Raw genomic sequence first — 22,603 nt, forward strand, 5'->3', positions numbered from 1 at the left:
TAGAATTTCCATTTTATATTTCTATTTTTATAATCTCAATTCTGCTATTTTGAGTAGCCATATATCCATTCATTATCATTATATATTTCTTTAATAGCTTATTTTGTACTCTTTCACATACTTGTTTACTAATTTGAATTTGGCTCATCTTGTTTCTATTGTATACTTTGTTACTTGACTAGGGGCTACATATTTTTCACATTTTTTAATGGGTCCCATCATTTTTATTGTGTCCTAGGTATGTGGGTATTACACTTTAGAGTCTTTGGAATCTGTTCTGTTATTCTGCAGAGTGTTAGCTTTGTTTGTTTGTTTTTTAGCAGGCATTGTTAATTTGACTGGATTCACATTTCAAACTCTTGTCTCCCCTGTGGTGGGCAGCAACTGAAATCACTGCTTACTTCTTTCATTATTTAAGCTATTTCTCTCTACTGTGCTACTTGGAGTCTGTCCTGTGCATCCTATGAATGTGTAGTTCAGGGGTCAACCAGGGGTTTCAATAATATTTTTTGTGCATCTGTGGCTCCCTCTACTCCAGAACTTTGTTTCTCCTTTCTTTCTTTCTTTCTTTCTTTCTTTCTTTCTTTCTTTCTTTCTTTCTTTCTTTCTTTCTTTTTCTTTCCTTCCTTCCTTCCTCCCTTTCTTTCTTTCTTTTTTTTTGTTTTTTGAAAGATGTATTTATTTTAGAGAGAAAGAGAGCATGTGTGCACAAGCAGGAGGGGCAGAGGAAGAAGGAGAGAGAATCTCGAGCAGGCTCCGTGCCCAGCTCAGAGCCTGGCTGATGCGGGGCTCGATCTCACAACCCTGAGATCATGACCAGAGCCAAAACCAAGAGTTGGACGCTTAACCCACTGTGCCACCCAGGCACCCTTGTTCCTCTCTAGCTACTCTGTTAGCTTAAAATTTCATCCTCCTATTCCTCAGGCCATAAGACTGTGGCTTTATGATTGTGTTTAGCTGTTCTGTGCTAACTAGACTGGAATGTTCTCTCAGATGAAAACTGAGTTTCCAGTATCTGTGTGTATTGAGTGAGTGATTTTGAAATTCTCGGAAATATCCTAACAAAAATAGTTACCATTGTATTCCTGTCTAAACTAACTATCTGAAGAATTTTTTCAGTTGTCTTTTTAAAATAGATTTATTCATATTCTATATAGTTTAACCATTTAAATGAAAAATTCAGTGATTTTCAGCATAGTCATATAGTTGTGCACCATTACCACGATCAGCTTTAGAATTTTCTTCACTACTGAAAAGGCCATATTTACTGGCAAGTCACTCCAGTTCCTTCCAATCTCCCCTCTCCAGCCCTAGGCAGTTACTTTGTGTCTCTGTAGATTTGCCTATTTCAGACATTTGTATATAAATGTGGTTATTCAGAGTGTGGTTCTTTATGACTGGCTTCTTTAACTTACTATAATGTTTTCAAGGCTGATCCATTTTGAAGCACATGCCAGTACTTCATTTCTTTTTTCTTTCATGCCAAATGATATTCCATTGTATGGATATACCACATTTTACTTTCTTATTCATCCATTTATAGACTATTGAGTTGATTCCACTCTTTGACTTTTATTAATGCTACTGTGAACATTCATGGACATGTTTTTATGTGGACATATATTTTCATTTCTCTTGGGTAGCTACTTAGGAGTGGAATCAATGAATTTTATATTAACTCTGTGTTTAACCTCCTAAGGAACTGCCAAACTTTTCCAGAGTGGCTGTATCTTTTATATTCCCACCAGCAATGCATGGTGGTTCTAATTTCTCCACATCATTGACAACACATTATTATTATTTTTTTAATTTTATTTTTATTGTTATGTTAGTCACCATACAGTACATCTTTAGTTTTTGATGTAGTGTTCCATGATTCATTGTTTTCGTATAACACCCAGTGCTCCATGTAATACGTGCCCTCCTTAATACCCATCATCAGGCTAACCCATCCCCCCACCCCCTCCCCTCTCAAACCTCACTTTGTTTCTCAGAGTCCATAGTCTCTCATGGTTTGTCTCCCCATCCCATTTCCCCCCCCTTTATTTTTCCCTTCCTTCTCCTAGTGTCCTCCATGCTATTCCTTATGTTCCACAAATAAGTGAAACCATATGATAATTGACTTTCTCTGCTTGACTTATTTCACTTAGCATAATTTCCTCCAGTCCCATCCATGTTGATGGAAAAGTTGGGTATTCATCCTTTCTGATGGCTGAGTAATATTCCATTGTATATATGGACCACATCTTTATCCATTCTTCTGTTGAAGGGCATCTCGGCTCTTTCCACAGTTTGGCTATTGCAGACATTGCTGCTATGAACATTGGGGTGCATATGGCCCTTCTTTTCACTACATCTGTGTCTTTGGGGTAAATACCCAGTAGTGCAATTGCTGGGTCATAGGGTAGCTCTATTTTTAATTTTTTGAGGAACCTCCACATGAAGACAACACATTAATTTTTTTTGCCTTTTTGATTATAGCCTTCTAGTGGGTATAAGGTGATATTTCATTGTGGGTTTGATTTGCATTTCCTTGGCTAATGACATTAAGCATCTATTCATGTCTTTATTGGACTTTTTTTTTATCTTTTTTGCAGAAATGTCTATTCAGATCCTTTCCCATTTTTTAATTGTATTATTTGCTCTTACTATGAGTTGTAATTGCTCTTTATGTATTCTAGGTAGAAATCTCTTATCAGATACACTATTTGCAAATATTTTCTCCTATGGGTTGTCTTTTTTGCTTTTTTTAATGGTGTCCTTTGAAGCACAAAGGTTTTTAATTTTGACCAAGTCCAGTTTATCTCTTTTTCTCCTTTTGTTGCTTGTGGTGTTATATCTAAGAAGGGTTCGCCTAACCCAAGATCACAAAGACTTACTCCTACGTTTTCTTCAGTTTTATAGTTTTGTCTTGTACGTTTAGGTCTATAGTATATTTGGAGTAAATTTTTGTGTGTGTTATAAGAAAGGGATCCAACTGCAGTTTTTTGCATATGGATGTTAAGTTGTCCCAGCACTATTTATTCAAAAACATATTTTTTTCTATTGTTAAAAATCAATTGACTGTGTATTTAAGGGTTTATTTCTGGATTCGCAAGTCTATTCCATTGATCTATGTCTTTCCTTAGGCCAGTACCACACTGTCTTGATTATTATAGCCTTGTAGTAAGTTTTGAAATCAGGAAATGTGACTCCTCCAACCTTGTTTCTGTTTTTATCTATCTATTTATTTATTTATTTATTTTTAAAAAAATTTTTATTTATTTATTTGACAGAGAGAGACACAGCGAGAGAAGGAACACAAGCAGGGGGAGTGGCAGAGGGAGAAGCAGGCTTCCTGCCGAGCAGGGAGCCCGATGCGGGGCTTGAACCCAGGACCCTGGGATCATGACCTGAGCTGAAGGCAGACAGACGCTTAACGACTGAGCCACCCAGGCACCCTTGTTCCTGTTTTTAAAGATTGCTCTGGCTATTCTAGGTCCTTCCCATTTCCATAGAATTTAATGATCAATCAATTTCTGCAAAAAAGCCAGCCAAGAATTTGATAGGGATTGAGTTTAATTTATAGATGAACTTGAGGAGTATTATCATCTTACGAATATTAAGTCTTCCTATCCATGTCTTCCCATTTATTTAGGTTTTTAATTTTTTTCAACACTGTCTTATGGTTTTCAAAGTACTGGTTTTGCACTTCTTTTGTAAAATTTGTTCCTGAGTATTTTGTTCTTTTTGATGCCGTTGTATACAAATGTCTTTTAAACTTTTTAAAAATTTTTGCATGTATATACCTACTAGCTCCCTGTCTCTATTTGCTGCTCCATGTATTTCTTCTCTTTATCCTATTTTAAGTCCAGTGTTGCACTGATATCATGAAACATTCAGAAAACATTTATGTGACTTCTTTCAGCAGTCATATGGCATGTGTATTTTGTGTCAGGTACTGTATTACAGGGAGTATGGAGTTGATTAAACATCTTGTGTTTTCAAAGAGGGGTCATAAACATGATATCTAAGATTTATCACAGTGAATATTAGAATATCAGAAGCATTGTAGAAGGAGGGATCAGGGAGACTCTTTTAGAGAAGGTAACATTTAAGATTGACCTTGAAATATTGATAAGGATTTAACAAACTTTGAAAGACTTGCTATTTAGTCAAAACAAGGTAAATGAAATCATGAAGGCATGAAAGTACTTGATGGTTCATTAAAGGTGAATGGGCTTATATGGTTAGTGTCGGATGAATGAGGGAAATGATTGAGGGCAAAGTAGGAAATACCGAATAGTCAATCTAGCTGTGACAGGTTTTAATAAAATAGTAAGAATTTTGTGGGCACCGGAGACTTCTGAGTAGTGGGGTGTCATGAGATTTTTTTTTTTTTTAATCTGGGAAGATGTTGATTAGATCTGTATTTTAGAGAATTAACTGGTGTTTGCTGAGAGTGGATTGCGGTGGAGAGAATATAGGGACAGAGTACCAGTTTGAAGTCTGTTTCAGTATCCAGGGAGGGAAGATGAAGGTCTTAACTGGGAAAGCAACAACAGAATTGAGAGGAATAGTTGACTTTGCATTCTGACAGAAAGATTTTGATTGTTTGATTCAAGAGGTGAGATAGGGAAGGAGATAAGTTCATGATAAATTGAGTTGTCTCATTTGGTTTATTGGATGCATGGTAATGTCTGTCTGGTCCTTTGTTTTTTGTTGTCATTTTGCTATTTCAGCTGTATTAATAATAATAAGTAATGTAGGCATGGACTCATTGGCCATGAGATTGAACTCAAGTCTCTCGCCCCATTCCTCTTTTCCAGAAGAGGCCAAACTGATGTAAGTGGCTCAAAACCCCCAACATGGTTGCTCTTTCTGGTTTGGCCAGGCTTGATATTGAGTTGTCATGAATATTATGTATATACTGTATTGAAGGCTCATGAATAACAAAGATACTTCTTGGATTTTGAATCTCCCAGAAATCAGGGACAAAGGTCAGTAACATTCTTTATTATATAACATACCCCAAACTCCTTTAACTCTCTCTTAGAGCATCCACTTCCACATTTCCAGATTCTGTGTCTAATCTGACATTATCTTGATAGTCAATTTTAGATAAAATGTGTAACCCCCTTTCCTCTTTATCCCCCTCCCCCGCTTCTCAAACATACATCTGCTGTTTGCTGCTTTAGTACTACCTTTGGTTAAACCAATGCCAGTTCTCGCATTAATAGGACAATGTAAATCTTGTTTCTTTTGCCTCTTTTGAAAGTTTCAGGAGCTTTTTTTTTTTTTTTTCCCTCAAGAGCTTTTATTCTTGGATTGATTCCTTTTCATGACATCCTATTCTTTGAGATAAAAATCTTCTCCCTCTGCAGATACTAATTTGGGATCAATGCTTATGATACTTTTGAAGGTTTTTTTTTTTGTTGTTGTTGTTGTTTTTCTTCTGTGTTAGTTTGCTAGGATTGTGATAACAAAGCCTGACAGATTGAGTAGTTAAATAACAGAAATTTATTGTCTCATGATTCTGGAGACTGGAGTTTCAAGAACATGGGGTAAGCAGGGTTAGTCCTTCTGAGGCCTTTCTCCTTGGCTTGTAGATAGGTGACCTCTCCCTGTGTCCTCACATGGTCTTCCTTGTGTGTGTCTGGGTCCTAATCTCCTCTTCTTATAAAGACACCCATCATATTGGATTAGGTTCCACCTATATGAGCTCATTTTACTTTTTAAAGATTTTATTTATTTATTTGAGAGAGAGAATGAGAGAGAGAGAGCACATGAGAGGGGGAGGATTAGAGGGAGAAGCAGACTCCCTGCTGAGCAGGGAGCCCGATGTGGGACTCGATCCTGGGACTCCAGGATCATGACCTGAGCCGAAGGCAGTTGCTTAACCAACTAAGCCACCCAGGCGCCCACTTTAATTACTTCTTTAAAGGCCTGATCTCTAAATACTATCACACTCTGACGTATCTAGGCATAGAACTGCAACATGGTATTTTTTAGGGGACACAATTTAGCCTATTACACCTGCCTTATATCTGTGTCCTCTGGATTTTTTTGTTTATCTGACTTCCATCTCTCTCTTACATATTTTCCTTGACTACATTATAGTCTTTGGCTGTCCTTGTATATTTTAGAGTCTGGGAATAGCTGATTTGTTTAGTTTGTTTATGGTCAGTTTGTTTGCAAGTGGCTTTTCCATTGGGTGATATGACTGCAAGTAGACCTTTTTTGGGGGGGAAGACCCTTATATGTCAAGATCTTTGGTTCTTTTTTCCCTTTTTCCCCTTTAATTTCTTCAGAGAATAATATTCTACTTATCCAGACAAGGTGAGGTTGGGCAGGGTGGTCTTACAGACCTTGCTGACAGGTGTAAGAGCAGGGGAGGAAGAGGCCCAAGTAGTTCCACAGTTTGCTGTGCAGGTTGATACTTAATCACCCTTACTATGCCTGGCATTCCTGATTCCTGGTCGTCTTCTGTTTGGCTTCCTCAGAGACTGAACTTCTAATCTCCTGCTGACTGCAAGGTGAAGGCAGGGGCCAGGGTGTCTAACTTCTCAGTATGTAAAGATATAGATAGCCAGCAAGTTCTTGCTGTTTTGCTCTGAACCTCGCTGTCATCTTCTGGGCCATCTGAAACCTTGAGCAATTGAGGGGTTCTGTGGCAGTTTATTAGTGAGGTTTTATTATTTATTTGTTGCCTACTATATGCTAGGTACTGTGCTTTCCTTAGGATTATCCTATGTAACCTTAATTGTAACCTTTGGGAGGTTCTACTACTAGGTCCCCTTTACCTATACAAAAACAGCGGGTCTAGAACAGAATTAGTAAATTGGAGCACCAGGCCTTGAATACAGGTGTATTTGATCTCAGAAACTGCACTTTTACCAACTCTGCTATACTCAGAAGAGTTGGCAAATTCATGCTTTTGCCTTAGGTCTACATTCTAGGTTTTGTAAAAATGTCAATATATTGATTTGACCACATTAAAAAAGTTGCTATACTAAGTATAACACAAAAATAAAGTGAAGTTCAGTATACCTGTGGGGATAGAAATGTGTTTTAATTTTTATGAACATGATTAATCGGAACATCTTCCTTTAACAACTTGGAGAGTAGAACAGTTTCTAGCATACTTTTGGGATTCAGCAGGTGTAGGCATGGAGCTAAATGGTGACATTAGGTTCTATCTATCATTATATTGAAAGTTCCAGAACCAAGGGCTTAGTTGTCTGTTATTTTTCTGACATTTCCCTCACAATACCAGCTATAATGTCTTTGGTAAATTTAATGTTCAGTAGATGTTGGCAGATAGGCTAAATGACAGCTACAAAATTCAGAACTTTAAGAATGCTTTTTTGTTTTGGTATTGAAGGTCTAGCATTCTTGTATTTTTAGTCAGTGCTTATTTCAGTTGTCACTAATACTTTCCTTTCTTTTTTGACAGATTACTTCTGTAACTAGATCTCTGGTTTGCTCAACAAAACACGATGTCCCGATCCCGACAACCCCCTCTTGTGACAGGCATCTCTCCAAATGAAGGAATACCATGGACAAAGGTCACAATTAGAGGAGAAAACCTGGGGACTGGCCCAATTGACCTCATAGGTAAGAGCAAGAACTGTGTTTCAATGGTAAATGCATTTTTATAGTGGGCAGTTGAGACAAGCTGATAGAACAACAACATTGTGATCAGTACAGAATGATCTGAATAAAGATGAAAGAATTATTTGGTTTTCTGGCTTTTCTGTTTAAAATCATTATTTTATCAAATCTTGTCTAAATTGCTTTTCACTAAGTCCTTCAGAAGGTTTCCTGCAGCTGAGATTTGCCTCCAGTTCCTGAGCCTTGCTCTCTCCTGCTTTGATTGCCCAAATAGCCTCCCTAGCTATTTTTGCTGTCTTTAGTTTTCCCTCCATTATACAACTGTCTGTATTTGTTCTGTAGCGCTCTGTAAATTATACCTCTTCTGTACCTTATTGCCCTTCAAATCAAATCTAAACTCTTATCTCCTGGTGATATCAGTACCACTTGGCTCTTATCCTCACTTCACCTAGAAGAAACTGTCCCCTCTCAGTGGGTGCATATCCTTACTGAGACCTATGAATCATTTATTTCCTTTCCTCTGCCACATTGATGCTTAATCGTTGTTGAGAGCGCCACCATGAATCTGAAATATGAATAGTCTCTGTCTGCCAAAACTTGAGACTTCCAAAAAAAAAAAAAAAGCTCTTCAAACTAAATTCCCACCCATGTTAATCCATCTTTTTATTTAGGCTCCCCCAATACTTATATATTTATGGTAAGCTAAATTATAGTTTTTAGGATCTGTTCATGGTTTTTTTTTTTTAATCTTTTTAAGTTCAAGGACATGCATGCTCTGTACCCAGTTGGCACTGTATAAATTTGTTAGTTTGTATAGTGTCTGTCCCCCCCACTCCCACCCTGTAACATGGAGACCTTTTACTGCTGATTATTTAAGCATTCGTGTTTGTCAGTGGTTCTCATCCCTGGCTTGTCTTTTCTTTTTTTTTAAGTTTTTTGTTTTGTTTTGTTTTTGTTTTTTTAATTCCACTTAGTTAACATACAGTATAATTGTTTCAGGTGAACAGTTTAGTGATTCAGCACTTTCCATACAATACCCGGTGCTCATCACAAGTGCGCTTCTTAATCCATCACCTATTTAATCCATCCCCCCCACCTGCCTCCCCTCTGGTAACCATCAGTTTGTTCTCTATAGTTAAGAGTCTGTTGCTTGGTTTGCCTCTCTCTCTTTTTTCCCTATGCTTGTTTGTTTTGTTTCTTGAATTCCACATATGAGTGAAATTATATGGTATTTGTCTTTCTCTCACTGACTTATTTCAATTAGCTTGATACTATAGCTCCATTCATGTCATTGCAAATGGCAAGATTTCATTCTTTCTTAATGGCTGAGTAATATTCCATTATATATGTATATAAGTTATAATTGGTCAGTTAGGATTATTTTCTTGTGAACTCTGAGATGCATTTAGAATAGAGATGCATTCAGAATGAGGAAGGGAGAGACTTCAGTATATGCTACTGAACATATATGCTGATTACCATATAAACTTATCTGGATTCAGACATTCTCTTGACTCTTCTTAATTTATGAGGGACCCTAGGGGCGCCTGGGTGGCTCAGTCGGTTAAGCGTCTGTCTTCAGCTCAGGTCATGATTTTGGAGTCCTAGGATCAAGCCCTGAGTGAGTTCCCTGCCCAGCGGGGAGTCTGCCTCTCCCTCTCCCTCTGCTCCTCCCCAACTTGTGCTCTCTCTCTTGCACGCTCACTCTCTCTCAAGTAAATAAATAAAATCTTTTAAAAAAATTTATGAGGGACCCATGGGTAAAGTATTGGAGATTATGAGTTGGAACTTATCTTTCTTGCATAATTGGTGCAGCTTGACAGATTGTTTTTTGGCCATCTGGAAAACCTTTGGAAAAGGGAAAGTGAATTGGAGCTTGGGACTATGTTTAATAAATGAGTTTTACACTTCCCAGCTAATTCTTTTCACTAGTGTTATTTCAGTATGTCTTATTTTGTATTGTTTTCTCTAGCCATAGTTTTTGATTCTTCAGTAAACAAAAATTATTCTTACAAAGATAGTTTTATCTAATCTCATGTCTTGCTTTTTTGACATAGCTCATTCTAGATTTTTCTTTATCCAAAGTGGAAAAGTCCCTAGAATGCATGGTAATAAACCACACAGATGGAGGTTATGTCCAACATTTTAGCTGGAGCTCCTAACATGACAGTTACTAGTCTATGTAAATTTTAATCTTGCTTTAGCTTCAGGCAATGCTATTCTTATTTGACTAAGTGTGTATGCTTCTATAAACTTTGCTAGTTCAGCTTTCAACCTGCCTATCTATTGCCAAGAAACCATTTTTAAAAAAAGCAAACTCAACCTGCTAAATAATTTGAATGTTTTTAGCTAGATGATATCTACACTAGCCAAGTGAAACATTATAAAAATAGTTTATTTGAAATTTTACAAGTTACTTAAAAAAAAAAAAGATGTTATATTTTATGAAGCAGATTTCTTGGTTTGCAGTAACTTAGCAAAAATGTGCTTTAGAAATTAAGAAATCAATCTTATGATCTTATTTAATTTTTATGACATTTAAAATGATCTGTTTGAATCTATGTTTAAAATTAAATGGTGATTATTAATTTTTTTTTAGTTAAAATGCAGAGCAGATATTAAATCAGAGAAACCCTGATAGCAGCTACAACTAGATGAATAAACTATTGTTCTGGGTAGTTTTTTCCCAGTTTGTACTGTCATAGATATAACTTACATGTTTGCTCATCTGAGCATGTTTTTAAGGCTTGCTCTCTATATCTTGAAAATCTCCCATTGCTCAGTTTTAATCATAAGGTTGTTCTCCAGCAGGGAACCTATATTAGGAATGACTTTATACTAAGTCCTGACATTTACTATTGAGTTGTTTTCTTTTCTGAAATGAGTTAATATTTAAAATCACAAGAATCTTTTTGACATTATAAAATTTTAAAATATTAAGTTAATGTATTAGAGTGATATCAAAATACCTACCATCTGTACACTAAAACTGTTTAGTTTATTAAAGCCGTTTGTATCATTTAAAAAATACATAGACTGATTTATGTATGCATAAACATTATTTGAGCAAATATTCACTGAAGTGTTTCACAGTGCTTCTCTTGAAGATGGAGAAGAGTTCCAGGGGTGCCATCAATCTCTTAAATTGTTTACATTTTTCAAAACAAAATTGATTTTCAGGAAAGATATCAAAGACATTCCCATTTTGAAAAAATAATTTTGAATTACGAATGCATTTAAAAATGTATAAATGTCATTATACATTTTAAAAAAATCAAAGAAAACTTAGTCCTGAAGAATCCTTTAAGTGCTGTTATTAGAAAGACAGAATTCCAGGGGTGCCTGGGTGGCTCAGTTGGTTAAGTGTCTACCTTGGGCTCAGGTCATGATCCCCATGCCCTGGGATCGAGCCCCACATCGGGCTCCCTGTTCAATGGAGAACCTGCTTCTCCCTCTCCCTCTGCCCATCCCTCCGCACTCCCTGCTAGTGCTCATGCTCTCTCTCTCTCAAATAAATAAATAAAATCTTTAAAAAAAAAAAAGGCAGAATTCCATACATGTATAAATAATGGCTGTTTTAGGGAAATATCTAAAATTCATTATTTCAATAAATGCATCTTTAAAAGGTGGTTGTTTTTATTACTCTATGGTTAATATAACATTCTTACTAAATAGTGCTTTAAGTTGTAACAAAAGATGACTTGAATCCCTTCCTGCATTTTTTCAACCAAATTTGGCATTAGTTGAGGTGTTCCTGGTATCTGAAAAAAAAATTGTTAATTGCCAAACTTGACTGCTGAGCAGTATAAAAAGTTAAATAATGAGAAAAGAAAAGCGTGAAGTGTCTGTTCTTTGCCACATACATTTTGGTTTATTTTTTCCAAATTCATTTATGAGGTGGAAATGGAAAATACAAAGAAAATAAGTTAGTAGAAGAGCTGGCATGGTGATATATTGCTGTTCTATCTGGGGTCACATCTTCCTCACTGTAATCTTTCAGTGCCTCCCTGTTTGGTTACTGCCTAAATTATAATAATTTACTTGATATCAGGGCCTGAGATTCCAGGCGTGGGTTGACATTTTGGGAGTGCTGGCTTACTCTAAGAGCAGAATGTAGTATAGTGACAGTATCATTAGGGAAACACTAAGGCAACATGAGCTACCATTCAGGAATACAGATATAAAAAATGAAATAGTAATCCAGTAAGGCCCAAGAATATTAGCTGGATTTACCAGACTCCAGGCTGTGCTTGAAATAAAGTATATACTATGTATACCATATATAATTTAAACGCTAGGAAAAGTAAGTGCAGATTATTTTCAGGAAGATGGATAAATATGATTTTAGGCAATGGTATATATACTTAGTATACTTTAGGATTTTATATCAATAACTTAGATTTCTAATAATAGCAATAATTTCCCTTCTAAAACCTATGAAAGCAATTTAAGATTCTCATAGTCCGAGTAATCTGGAATGCCTACACATAATTATTATGGTCATTATTTTTTAATTTCATTGATGTTTGAAGAAACTTAAATATAATCTAAGGAAGTCTTAAATATTAGAGAAAAAAGATTAGACAAAAATCAGTAGAGACAGTATATTTGCAAGTAACATTGGGTATATTCAATAATAGAAATAACTATCAAACAGGAAATGTTATTTCTAGATTTATTTTTCACTTCATGGAAAAAGCCTGGTAATACTGACAGAAGAATTGTCTTTTTATGTAATAGACATATTTAAGACCCTACCTTTGTTCTTTTGAACTTTGTTACATGCATGCTTTTATTTTCAGGTTTGACAATTTGTGGACATAATTGCCTCCTGACGGCAGAATGGAGGTCTGCAAGTAAAATAGTATGTCGAGTGGGACAAGCTAAAAATGACAAAGGAGACATTATTGTCACAACCAAGTCAGGTGGCAAAGGAACCTCAACAGTGTCTTTCAAGCTACTTAAACCTGAAAAAATAGGTATCATCTTACTTTTTATTTTTAAAGAGAAAAATGAAAATGGGTTTTGTCTTTCAAAATCTAAAAATGTTCGATTTGTATAAAACTTACCTACTCTCACATCTCATTAACTTAGATTATGTTTATTTTGACAGGAATGGGATATTGGTTAAAATTTGCATTACTTTTGGAAAGGCAGTTTGCTGAGGTAACAGTGAAACCTAAGGATGATGATCATGAGAGAACTATCATCCTAAATTCTTTATAAAATTTATTTCTTTAACAATTTGCTTTGCCAATTTTAGTTCCTTGATCTTGAACACAGTAATTACATTTCTTTCTATTATGCAGTCGAGATTTGAGATAAAATATCCTCCTCTTTTGGCCAAATTAGCAATAGTATTATCTAAATAATGTTCTTGTTTCCTTCATTTTCTCCATCCTTTGAGGCCAGGACAAAATGTTGCCTGGCCAAAATGTGCTTTTAGCCCTCCAAACAAGAAATAAGCCCTCTTTTTTGTATACTGTAGCACTTTAAATGTTACTTTTTGTGCACTTAACACTTGTTTCCTCCTATTGGGGTAGTTAAGAACTTGGTCCGAGGAGGCAGACTCTGAATACTAATCTGGGCTCTAGCACTACAAACTGTGGAACTTCAGTGCTAGATTTTTTGTGGGTAAAAGTGGAACAACAATATTAGCTACCTTGCAGGATTAAATGAGTTAGAGCATGCATGTAAAGTACTTAGTATAGACCCTTAAACAAAGTTAATGTCAGATTCATCTTTGTGGTCCTGTAATGTCTTGTACATGGTTAGTACTTGATAAATATTTGTATAATGTAGGACTATCACAAACATAATTAAGCCCAGGTCATACTTCTCTCTTATATTGAAAAGTAAATAATTTTGTAAATTGTTTTTGTTTTCTATCTTAGAGTGTAGAGCCTTTCTACAGCATTATCTTCCTTAAATTCCTAGACTTTTTTTTTCCATAAATAAAAATTCAGGTAAGGAATTTAAGGGAGGATACAAAATGGAATTTTATATATAAATATATGCATTATATATGTGTACATATGCAGACACATATGTCTATGCATATATATGTACATATATAATATCCCTGTTTTTGTTTACTCATTTTTATTTAACATCTTCAAAAACTGAAAATTAAAGCAGGAACTTGTTATCAGTTTCCTGGAAGAACTTGAAACATTTTGGCAGAATCCAGCAATGTCTTATATTTATATAGCAGATAAAGACAACTTATTTGAATGTTTTAATTTTATTCTAAAGCATCCTTTCCAGGACCTAGCACAATATAAACTCAATAAAGGCTTATCGAGCCTAACTTAGGAGTATCTAGACTTGAGTATAAACTCTAACAAAGCCTCTTGTTGCATTCTGGCAGAACTGTGGGTGCTGATAGAATTTGTGGGTTCACAAAGGGTCATATAGCTAGAAGTTGCCTCGGATCAAATACCTTCCTTCATGAAGCCTTCACAGCCCCCAGCTGCTCCTCTGCTCATTGGCCCTTTGCCCATTTTGTTTCAACTCAAGTTTAGAGATAGTGAGCCTGTGAGTCCTATGCCAAAGTGATTGACAAAGAACTCAGTCACATAAAAGAGGGTACCATTTTCAGAGATTATATTTTGTTCACAGGGTTTACCCATTTTTCCTGAATATCCCAGTCATTTCCATTACACAAGCCATGCATTTCTTGGAAAGTATTTGACTGTTTTCTTTATATACAGAATTGTTGGATATTTTTTGAGTTAACCAAATTAATTTTACTATTTACTGTTTGTAAAATACATTTGTTTTAGCAGAAATTTTTCTCAGAGGCTTAGTGTGCCTTCTCTATTGAATAATGTACAGTGAAACCATGAACCAGGAGGTGTTATATTTACCTTTTTATAGATTCTTAGTGTTTTTAATCAAGCCACCAGCCATTAAAAAACAAAACAAAACAAAAAAAACAAATGAAAAAACCAGAGTTTTTGTGCTCTCAGATTTCTCAAAAATTACCTTAGCATGCATTTTGTATTAGGTCTTTAAAAAGTGAAACAATAGGGAAAGGCTTAGTCTGTATCTCATTAAGGATGTGCTCCTCATTTTGGTAGGTCTTTTGGATCAGTCTGCTGTGTGGGTTGATGAAATGAATTATTATGATATGCGTACTGACAGGAATAAAGGAATTCCCCCCTTGTCTCTGCGTCCTGCTAATCCGCTTGGCATTGAGATTGAGTGAGTACCATCTTGCCTTCAGTTTTCTTTATTGCTGAAAAGCTGTATATACTTACGAGTAAAGAGAGTTAAACTCCAGAAACATCCAGGGAAGCACAGTTGAAGATATTTCTATTGTTGGGATACAAGTGTTATTTCTGAAGCCTGCTCAGCTTTGCTGCCTTGTGAATGTTCCAATCAGTTAAAAATTTTGATGAAAACTACTTACCTCTTTAGTTTTTTGAGTTTACATTTTGTGAAAAAGAAAAGTATCTTGAAGTTTGTAATAACTAATACTTTTAATGTTAGGAGAATTAATTCATTATCCGGGGCTGGTGAGTTTAAATATTTAGATTGTACTTGAAATCAAAACAGAGTTTTCCATGTGCTTGATGTTTTTGGGAAATATTTTAGAATGATTAGGCCCACTGTAGTCTTTTATTTTGTTTACAACCCCTGCCTATAATTCGTATTTAACCTAGACTTACTCTCTCAGAATTGTGGCAGGTAAATGAGAGTTTTCAAGATGTAAACAAATCTGTAATTTTCTATTCTTAATTGCTAGGATATTGTTTTAGCAACTTTTATAATTAGTACCTTTATCCTTGCATCTTAATCAATTCATCTAACACATTAATTGTGTCTAATTTATTTTCTAGCCTTGGTGATTCTGCTCCTGGAATTATATACTGAATGTTGCTCTATAAACACTTACTGAAGGTGACAGATTAGTTCTGTTAACACTTTAACCGTAGTTTTAAGTTTTTCTAGGAATGGGGAAAATTCTCTCCTAATCTTTATATATTTAACCTTCAAGCCTACACTTGAAGACCATTAGTAATTCAAATAGCAAGCTTCTTTTTCACCTAGTGGGGTTTTACCTCTGGCTAAGAGGAAGGGAGCAAGTGTTTGTCTTGGGAATTTACCATGTGTTGAAAAATCCTGGGGCTTAGCAGCTTTTAGTGAGCTTGGACTGTCCTAGGTCACATCTTTAAAGCTCTTTGGCAGTATGGGTCATTCTGGGGCTGTTTTAAGGATTTCAGTGCTCTATAAATTAGGAGTTTGAGGATCAAGAAAGTCCAGAAAAGAATGGTAATTGCTAGCTATTTAGTTGAGCACAGTTTCAAGCATGAATAGACTTTGCAGTTGATACGAAGCCTTTTAACAGCCTGCTTCAATACTCTTGAAAGCCAGCTTCTTTCCAAGGCCTGCCACAAAAGAAGTATAGAGCAGGAGGTCCTTTTTGATTGTTCTTTCATAAGGAAAATACAGTTTTATATATGGGCACAGGGAGTATAGGAATATTGCATGAATTTTATATGAGCTTTAGACAAAACTATCAAAGTTAGGATTAAATTGAATGTTTACTGTCATAGAATGGATTTTCTTAATTTTCAGTTGGCATATAACATACCCCCTATTTGACTTCTTTACCCTCCTTCCACCTTTTAATTGTCTTTATTATTTCTGTTTTTGCTGCTACCCAGAAAAGGGGTAGGCTTGAACTCTCTCTAATAGCACTTTTTCTTAATATGTGTCAGTATTATTCTTAGGGAACGTTGGTAACAACAGCCAGGAATAATGGCACTAAAAGTGCTTGGCTCTTTAGAAGTTTTCTTTTTTTCTTCTCTGAGGGGTAGTATAATTTAGTCTAGACCCAAACTCAGTTTGAGCCATAGCTCTCCAGCTTACTAGCAGTAGGCCTTTGAGTGAGCTACTTAACTACTCCTTGCCTCCGTTTGCTCAGCTGCAACATGCAGTACCTGTGTCACAGCGTGTTTGTGAGGATTTGGTGAGTGAATGCTTCAGAAGAGTGTCGCTCATAGCGAGTGCTTAATAAATGTTAGTCATTATTACAATGATGCTTTGCTCTTCTTGCATAATATACTGTTCATGCTCTGCTCAGTCACTTAGGAAGAGAATCTCTTTTAAATAACTTAAGATTTCAGGGTAACAAATTGTATTAAAAATATATTTTTTAATATTTTATTTATTTATTTGACAGAGAGAGTACAAGCAGAGGGAGCGGCAGGCAGAGGGAAAGGGAGAAGCAGGCTACCCGAGGAGTTAGGGGGTTCGATGCGAGGCTCAATCCTGGGACCCCGGGACTATGACCTTGGCCAAAGGCAGTCGCTTAACCAACTGAGCCGACCAGGTGTCCCAAATTGTATTAAAATCTTAAATAGTATTGGGGCGCCTGGGTGGCTCAGTTGGTTGAGCGACTGCCTTCGGCTCAGGTCATGGTCCTGGAGTCCCGGGATCGAGTCCCGCATCGGGCTCCCTGCTCGGCAGGGAGTCTGCTTCTCCCTCTGACCCTCCTCCCTCTCATTCTCTCTCTCTCAAATAAATAAATAAAATCTTTAAAAAAAAAAAAAAATCTTAAATAGTATTATGTACATTAATTTAAGCAGTGCTTAAATGGCTATAAAATTAACAGTAGTATTTCTTTCAAGCTGTTACTTAAGTTTCAAATAATAATTTGCTCAGCCATGGGATAAAGAGTAGTCTTTTGAAAAGGTAAAGTCATGGCTCTCATACAAATATAAAATGAACACATGTTAAGAGCTTTTATTTAATTCATTAATTAATAGGAAAACCAGTAAAATGTTAAAACCACTTCAGAGGAAATTCCAGAGGGTAGACATAATAGACAGTGAGGAATGCTAAAAGATGTTGACTGGTCACATCTACTGCATGGTAATTAGTTGCATCTTCACCTCACAGGTATTTCTGTGGCCAAGGATCTCTGGTCCCTATCAGCCCTACATAAGTTAACTTCTGTTTCTACAACTGAGTTGCAAGATAGGGACAGAGAAAGGCACAGGTCCCTTTAGAATCAGAAAACACCGGGAAGGCCCTCCAGACCGTGAAAGGACAGCCAATAGTCCTCTTGCACATTTAAAGTCTTGAAATTTTTCCAGTAAAAGAAAGACAGGCTAGAGATACTAGAAAGCAAGAAAATGAAAGGTGGAAGTAGAAGAGTTATAGAAAACAAGAGAAGAGAATGTTTTTGGCCAGAAAAATGCTTTTCCAGGTTCCTTTTCATTTTTTAAAGATACTTTCAGGAAAATAGCATTTATTTTACTGAATTCTCTGACCTCAGATAGAGCGATCTTATTTTAGAAAAAGAGAAAAGGAAAGGAAAAGCAGATGTTAAAATATTGATGTGGGTTTGGGACGCCTGGGTGGCTCAGTCGGTTGAGCGGCTGCCTTCGGCCCAGGTCGTGATCCCAGGGTCTTGGGATCGAGTCCCACATCGGGCTCCTTGCTGAACAGGGAGCCTGCTTCTCCCTCTCTCTCCCTCTGCTTGTGCTCTCTCTGTCAAATAAATAAAATCTTAAAAAAAAAAAAAAAATTGATGTGGGTTTTATTTCCATGACTCAATTTATTTTATTTTATTTTCATTTTTATTTTTTTAAGTAGGCTCCACACCCAGCTTGGGGCTTGAACTCACAACACTGAGATCATGAGTCGCATGTTCTACCAGAACTGAGCCAGCCAGGTGCCCTTCGGACTCAGTATTTTTTAAATAAAAGCTTTGCTCCCCATAGGGAATGGTGTATGTTCAGGTTAGAATCCCTAAGAGTATTTCCTTATTGGTTTTTATTTCTGTATATTAATGTCATTTGGGGGTTTCTTTTATTTAAAAGGTTGGGAGAGGATCTAATTTTAATTTTTAAAAAGTCATTAGAGAAGGAATAGTAGGGTTTTAATATTACTTATTTGTTGAAATATATTAATTAAGAAGGTTTGAAGAATTATGATTGCTTATTATAAAATACCATGGTCCTGATGAATTATCATTAAAGTTGTGATGTCACTTTGGAAGATGAATCAGCTGCTGGTAATTGCATTGTGAATGTTTATAAAATTCTCTTCAGCTGACAGTCAAATGTACAATGTGGAACAGTGAGAGGTCCTGTAGTGTTGTGGCCAGTTCATCTGAATAAGAAAAAGCAAGTAAGAGTAGCAGAATATACTTTTCTTGTTGCTTTTTGGTGTGCGTCAGAGTTTAATAAACATTTTATTGGTGTGCCCAGCTATGCATACTGTTGTCTTTCAGTTACAGTTTTAACAACTGGCATTTATTAGCCTTTTTGGCTGCTTAAGTTCTTCATATTCCTAAATTTTTCACTGAGGTTGTGTGCACATGATGCACATGGATACTTATAAAAATGTTACTAATTGCGGGCGCCTGGGTGGCTCAGTTGGTTGAGCGACTGCCTTTGGCTCAGGTCATGATCCTGGAGTCCCTGGATCGAGTCCCGCATCGGGCTCCCTGCTCGGCAGGGAGTCTGCTTCTCCCTCTGACCCTCCCCCCTCTCATGTACTCCCTCGCTCTCATTCTCTCTCTCTCTCTCAAATAAAAATAAATAAAATCTTTAAAAAAAAAATGTTACTAATTGCTTGGAAAATACAAACTTCACTTTGAACTGAGACTAGGATTTAATTATAAAAAGTCTGTATTTCTGATTTATTATACTGATTGTCACAGATGTATATGTTCTTTGCATAGCTTAAATTGTAATGGAGACAAACCATTTAAATTGAAAGAGAAGATAAAACAGGTTTATGTTAAGTAAAAGCTGTCACTGGGTTATATTCCTTTTTTCTCTTTTAGAGAGAGGGAAAGAGAGAGAGAAAACATGCACGCACGCATGCACGAGCGGTCGGGGGGAGGCAGAAGAAGAGGGAGAGAGAGAATCTCAAGCAGGCTCCATGCCTAGCATGGAACACAATGGGGGCCCAGTGTCACAACCCTGAGATCATGACCTGAGCCAGAATCAAGAGTCGGATGCTTAACAGACTGACACCCAAGCGCCCTGCTAGGTTATATTTCTTCAAAGAAATACTTGTCTAACTTGAGAATATTCAGTTATGTTTTTGGAGATATATGGGAGTGAGGACATAAAAATGGAGCTTTGCCCTTTTTATATTATCTACAACTTTTTTTGGTGAAATAATTACATAGAAATGGCTGTCTAGTCATATGATGCCTGTTTTATTTCTACATGAATTTATGGGCAATGCAAATCTGATTTTCTTCTCATCAATTTGGTTTTTCAATAGAAAGGAAAGGCGACCAATTTCCCACTACATTTAGAAACCAGAGACAGGTGGCAAAATCATTCTCAGTGTGAGTGTAGAAGAGTCTTGGATAAATTCGTCTTTTAGAAATTTTATAAAAACAGGTTTGTGGGCTGTGATACAGTGCCTAAGTCCAGAACCTGTCAGACGCCCCCCCCCAAAAAAAAAGAAGGAAAGAAAGAAAACAACATCATGCACAACCAAAAGCAAGCTCATAATATTTAATACAACAGAGTGAAAACAATGATGCTAAAAATCGAAAGCTAAAAGAATTGAGTGTAATATACAAACACTCAAAAGAACTATATAAGCCCACTTTTACTGTGTTAGCCTCCCCATCTTTCATCTTTCCATCTGCCAAATCAAGAAAACATGTTCTCTTTAATGCAGTAACACAACTATAACCCGGCCTTACTCTGTGGGGTGGTTAGAATTTTTCTCAAAATGATTTTTGGTTTGCTCATTCACAGGTCATTACTGTAGATTGTTCTCATACTTGAAAGCAAATTCTGATATGTTAAAAACATTCCTGTTTTATATCTGACCACTCAACCTGTGTACCTGGGTCTTCCCATGGCATGGGCTAAACCTTTCCAGAAGATTTAAATCTGAACTTACACTGCCATCTAATGGAAAGCATATATTTTAGGGTTGGCAAGAATTGTCAGCTACTGAAATTGTGTTTGATTTCTTAAAGAAAACATTTCATGAGTGTACATAATAGAATATGTGTTGCTTTCACTCTCCAACTCCATGGTAGTATAAAGTGTAGATTTAGTTTAAATTACTCAGAATGTACCTTGCTTTTACTGACTTGTTAAGCCATCACTTTACTTGGTGGGTTACAGCCTAAATTCCAGTTACTGTGAACAAACATTTCAGTTTTAACTCTCAAACTTTGTCAGCACCATTGACACAGTGCTTCTTCCTTTGCTAATACTGTTATTAGGACCATTAGCAGTTCTCTGCATTGTAAATCAATTCTCCCTTCACTCTCCTTAAATTTCTATCTTTCTAGATGTGTAGTTGTGGTTTCATTTTATACCTAAGAGTCACTGGTTCTTTATTTGACAATAGAAGTGCCAGGTTCAAATCTTGATTATTTACATGCAACCTCTCTGAGGCTGTTTCCTCACTGTAATATGGGAATATATAACTCACTATGTTTTTATGACAATCAAATGAAATGATACTTATGAAAATAGTGTGTGAAATATAAAGAACTAAGTATTAAGAATAGAAATAACAGCAAATAACATTTTTGAGCATCTATTGTGTGTTAGAAACTGCTAAGCCTTCTGTATGCATTATTTATTTTAATCCTCAGAAAATTCCTGGGAGGAAGATAGGATCCTGTTATCTAATAACTGGGAACTTAGGTTAAATAACTTCCCAAAGGTTATACAGACAAATCTAGCAAGCTTCTGAGATTGAACCCAGAGCCTGTGCTCTTAGCCACTACTTACTATATTGCTTCCCAATTATGTAATGCAATGAGTCAGCTCTGCTTTTGCAGATATGTTCCCTGTAGAGCTTCATTGCTTCTCGACATTGTCATTCATTGTCTGTTTTTTTCTATTTCCCATTTTGAGGTGTTTGTGTAAAAGATCAGTATATTTAGGCATACATTTTGGGATAGAATACTGACTCAGGATGCCTTCAGCTATAAGCAACAGAGGGTGAAAATTAATTTAAGCTTAAAAAATATATTTATTTTCTCATAATATACAAAGTCCAAAGGTGGTGGACTCCATTATTGGTTGAGTCAGTGACCTAGTAATGTCACCAAGGTGTAAGGAACCTTGGTGCTCTGTTCTGTGCACTTAGCAAAGCACTGATTTTCTTTGTAATTGCAAATTGGCTAAAGCAGTTTCTGGTATTGAAGCAATAACAACACTAAGGAATAATATAAAAATCGAATATTGAAACAATAATAATACATAATAAGGAATAAAATAAAAATCAAATATTGAAGCAATAATACACAATAATTAATAAAATCCAATAATGTCTAGATGCAAAAAGACACTATCTCTTCTGGGAGACCTTTCCCAGAAATGCTCCAGTAGATCTTTCCTCAGACATTATGGGTCAAAACAAGATCACTCAGTAGATACAGCAAAGCAAATATGATAAGCATGATTTGCTTAGGATAATTGGTATTTACTCAAGGAAGGTACGGTTGTGCTATTGTGTGGGATTGTTTGGTGTGAGGGTGGAGAATGCACGTTGGATTACTAGGCAGAAGTGGACTTAATTGTGTGATTTGAGGCGAATTATTTGAACTCGCTCTTAGAATTTTGTCATTTTTTTAAAAAGATTATTTGAGAGAGATTGTGTACGCGTGCGAGTTGTAGGGGAGGGGCAGAGGGAGAGAATCTTCAAGCAGCCTCCTGCTGACCAGGGAGCCCTACCTGGGGGCTTTATTCTATGCCCATGAGATCATGACCTGAGCCAAAACCAAGAGCTGGGCACTCAACTGACTGAACCACTCAGGAACCCCGAATTTTGTCATCTTTAATATAATTTCTGTCTTATTCTTATAACTCTGATTCTTAAATTAGGTCTCAATACTCTTCTTCCAATTTAAATTTATATAGTAAGATTGGTAAAAGAGTTTTAATGTCTTCAGTAGGAAATCACTGTAAGGTAAAACTCAGTCTTAGGGGTAAATATGAAGAGATATGAGGAGATAGTATGTTGATCAAGAGATCCAATACTTTTCTTTTTTTTTTTT

The 22,603-nt window shown here is 36.2% G+C and overlaps 1 protein-coding gene across 3 annotated transcripts in view; it reads left to right on the forward strand.

Moving 5' to 3' along the window:
• EXOC2 (exocyst complex component 2) overlaps window positions 1–22,603 on the forward strand; it is a 155,893-nt gene that overhangs the window by 50,591 nt on the left and 82,699 nt on the right. For 2 of the 3 annotated variants that reach the window (XM_081827797.1, XM_081827799.1), the window contains exons 2-4: window positions 7,436–7,596; window positions 12,396–12,572; window positions 14,676–14,799. In XM_081827797.1, coding sequence (XP_081683923.1) covers window positions 7,479–7,596; window positions 12,396–12,572; window positions 14,676–14,799 — 419 coding nt within the window. In that variant the 5' untranslated portion in view covers window positions 7,436–7,478. Of the gene's footprint in view, window positions 1–4,808; window positions 4,980–7,435; window positions 7,597–12,395; window positions 12,573–14,675; window positions 14,800–22,603 lie in introns of all 3 variants that reach the window. The other variant, XM_081827798.1, reaches the window with a different exon arrangement.

This window comes from Leptonychotes weddellii, chromosome 8 (assembly GCF_054177405.1).
Source record: "Leptonychotes weddellii isolate Sample4059 chromosome 8, ASM5417740v2, whole genome shotgun sequence".
Taxonomy (NCBI): Eukaryota; Metazoa; Chordata; class Mammalia; order Carnivora; family Phocidae; genus Leptonychotes; species Leptonychotes weddellii.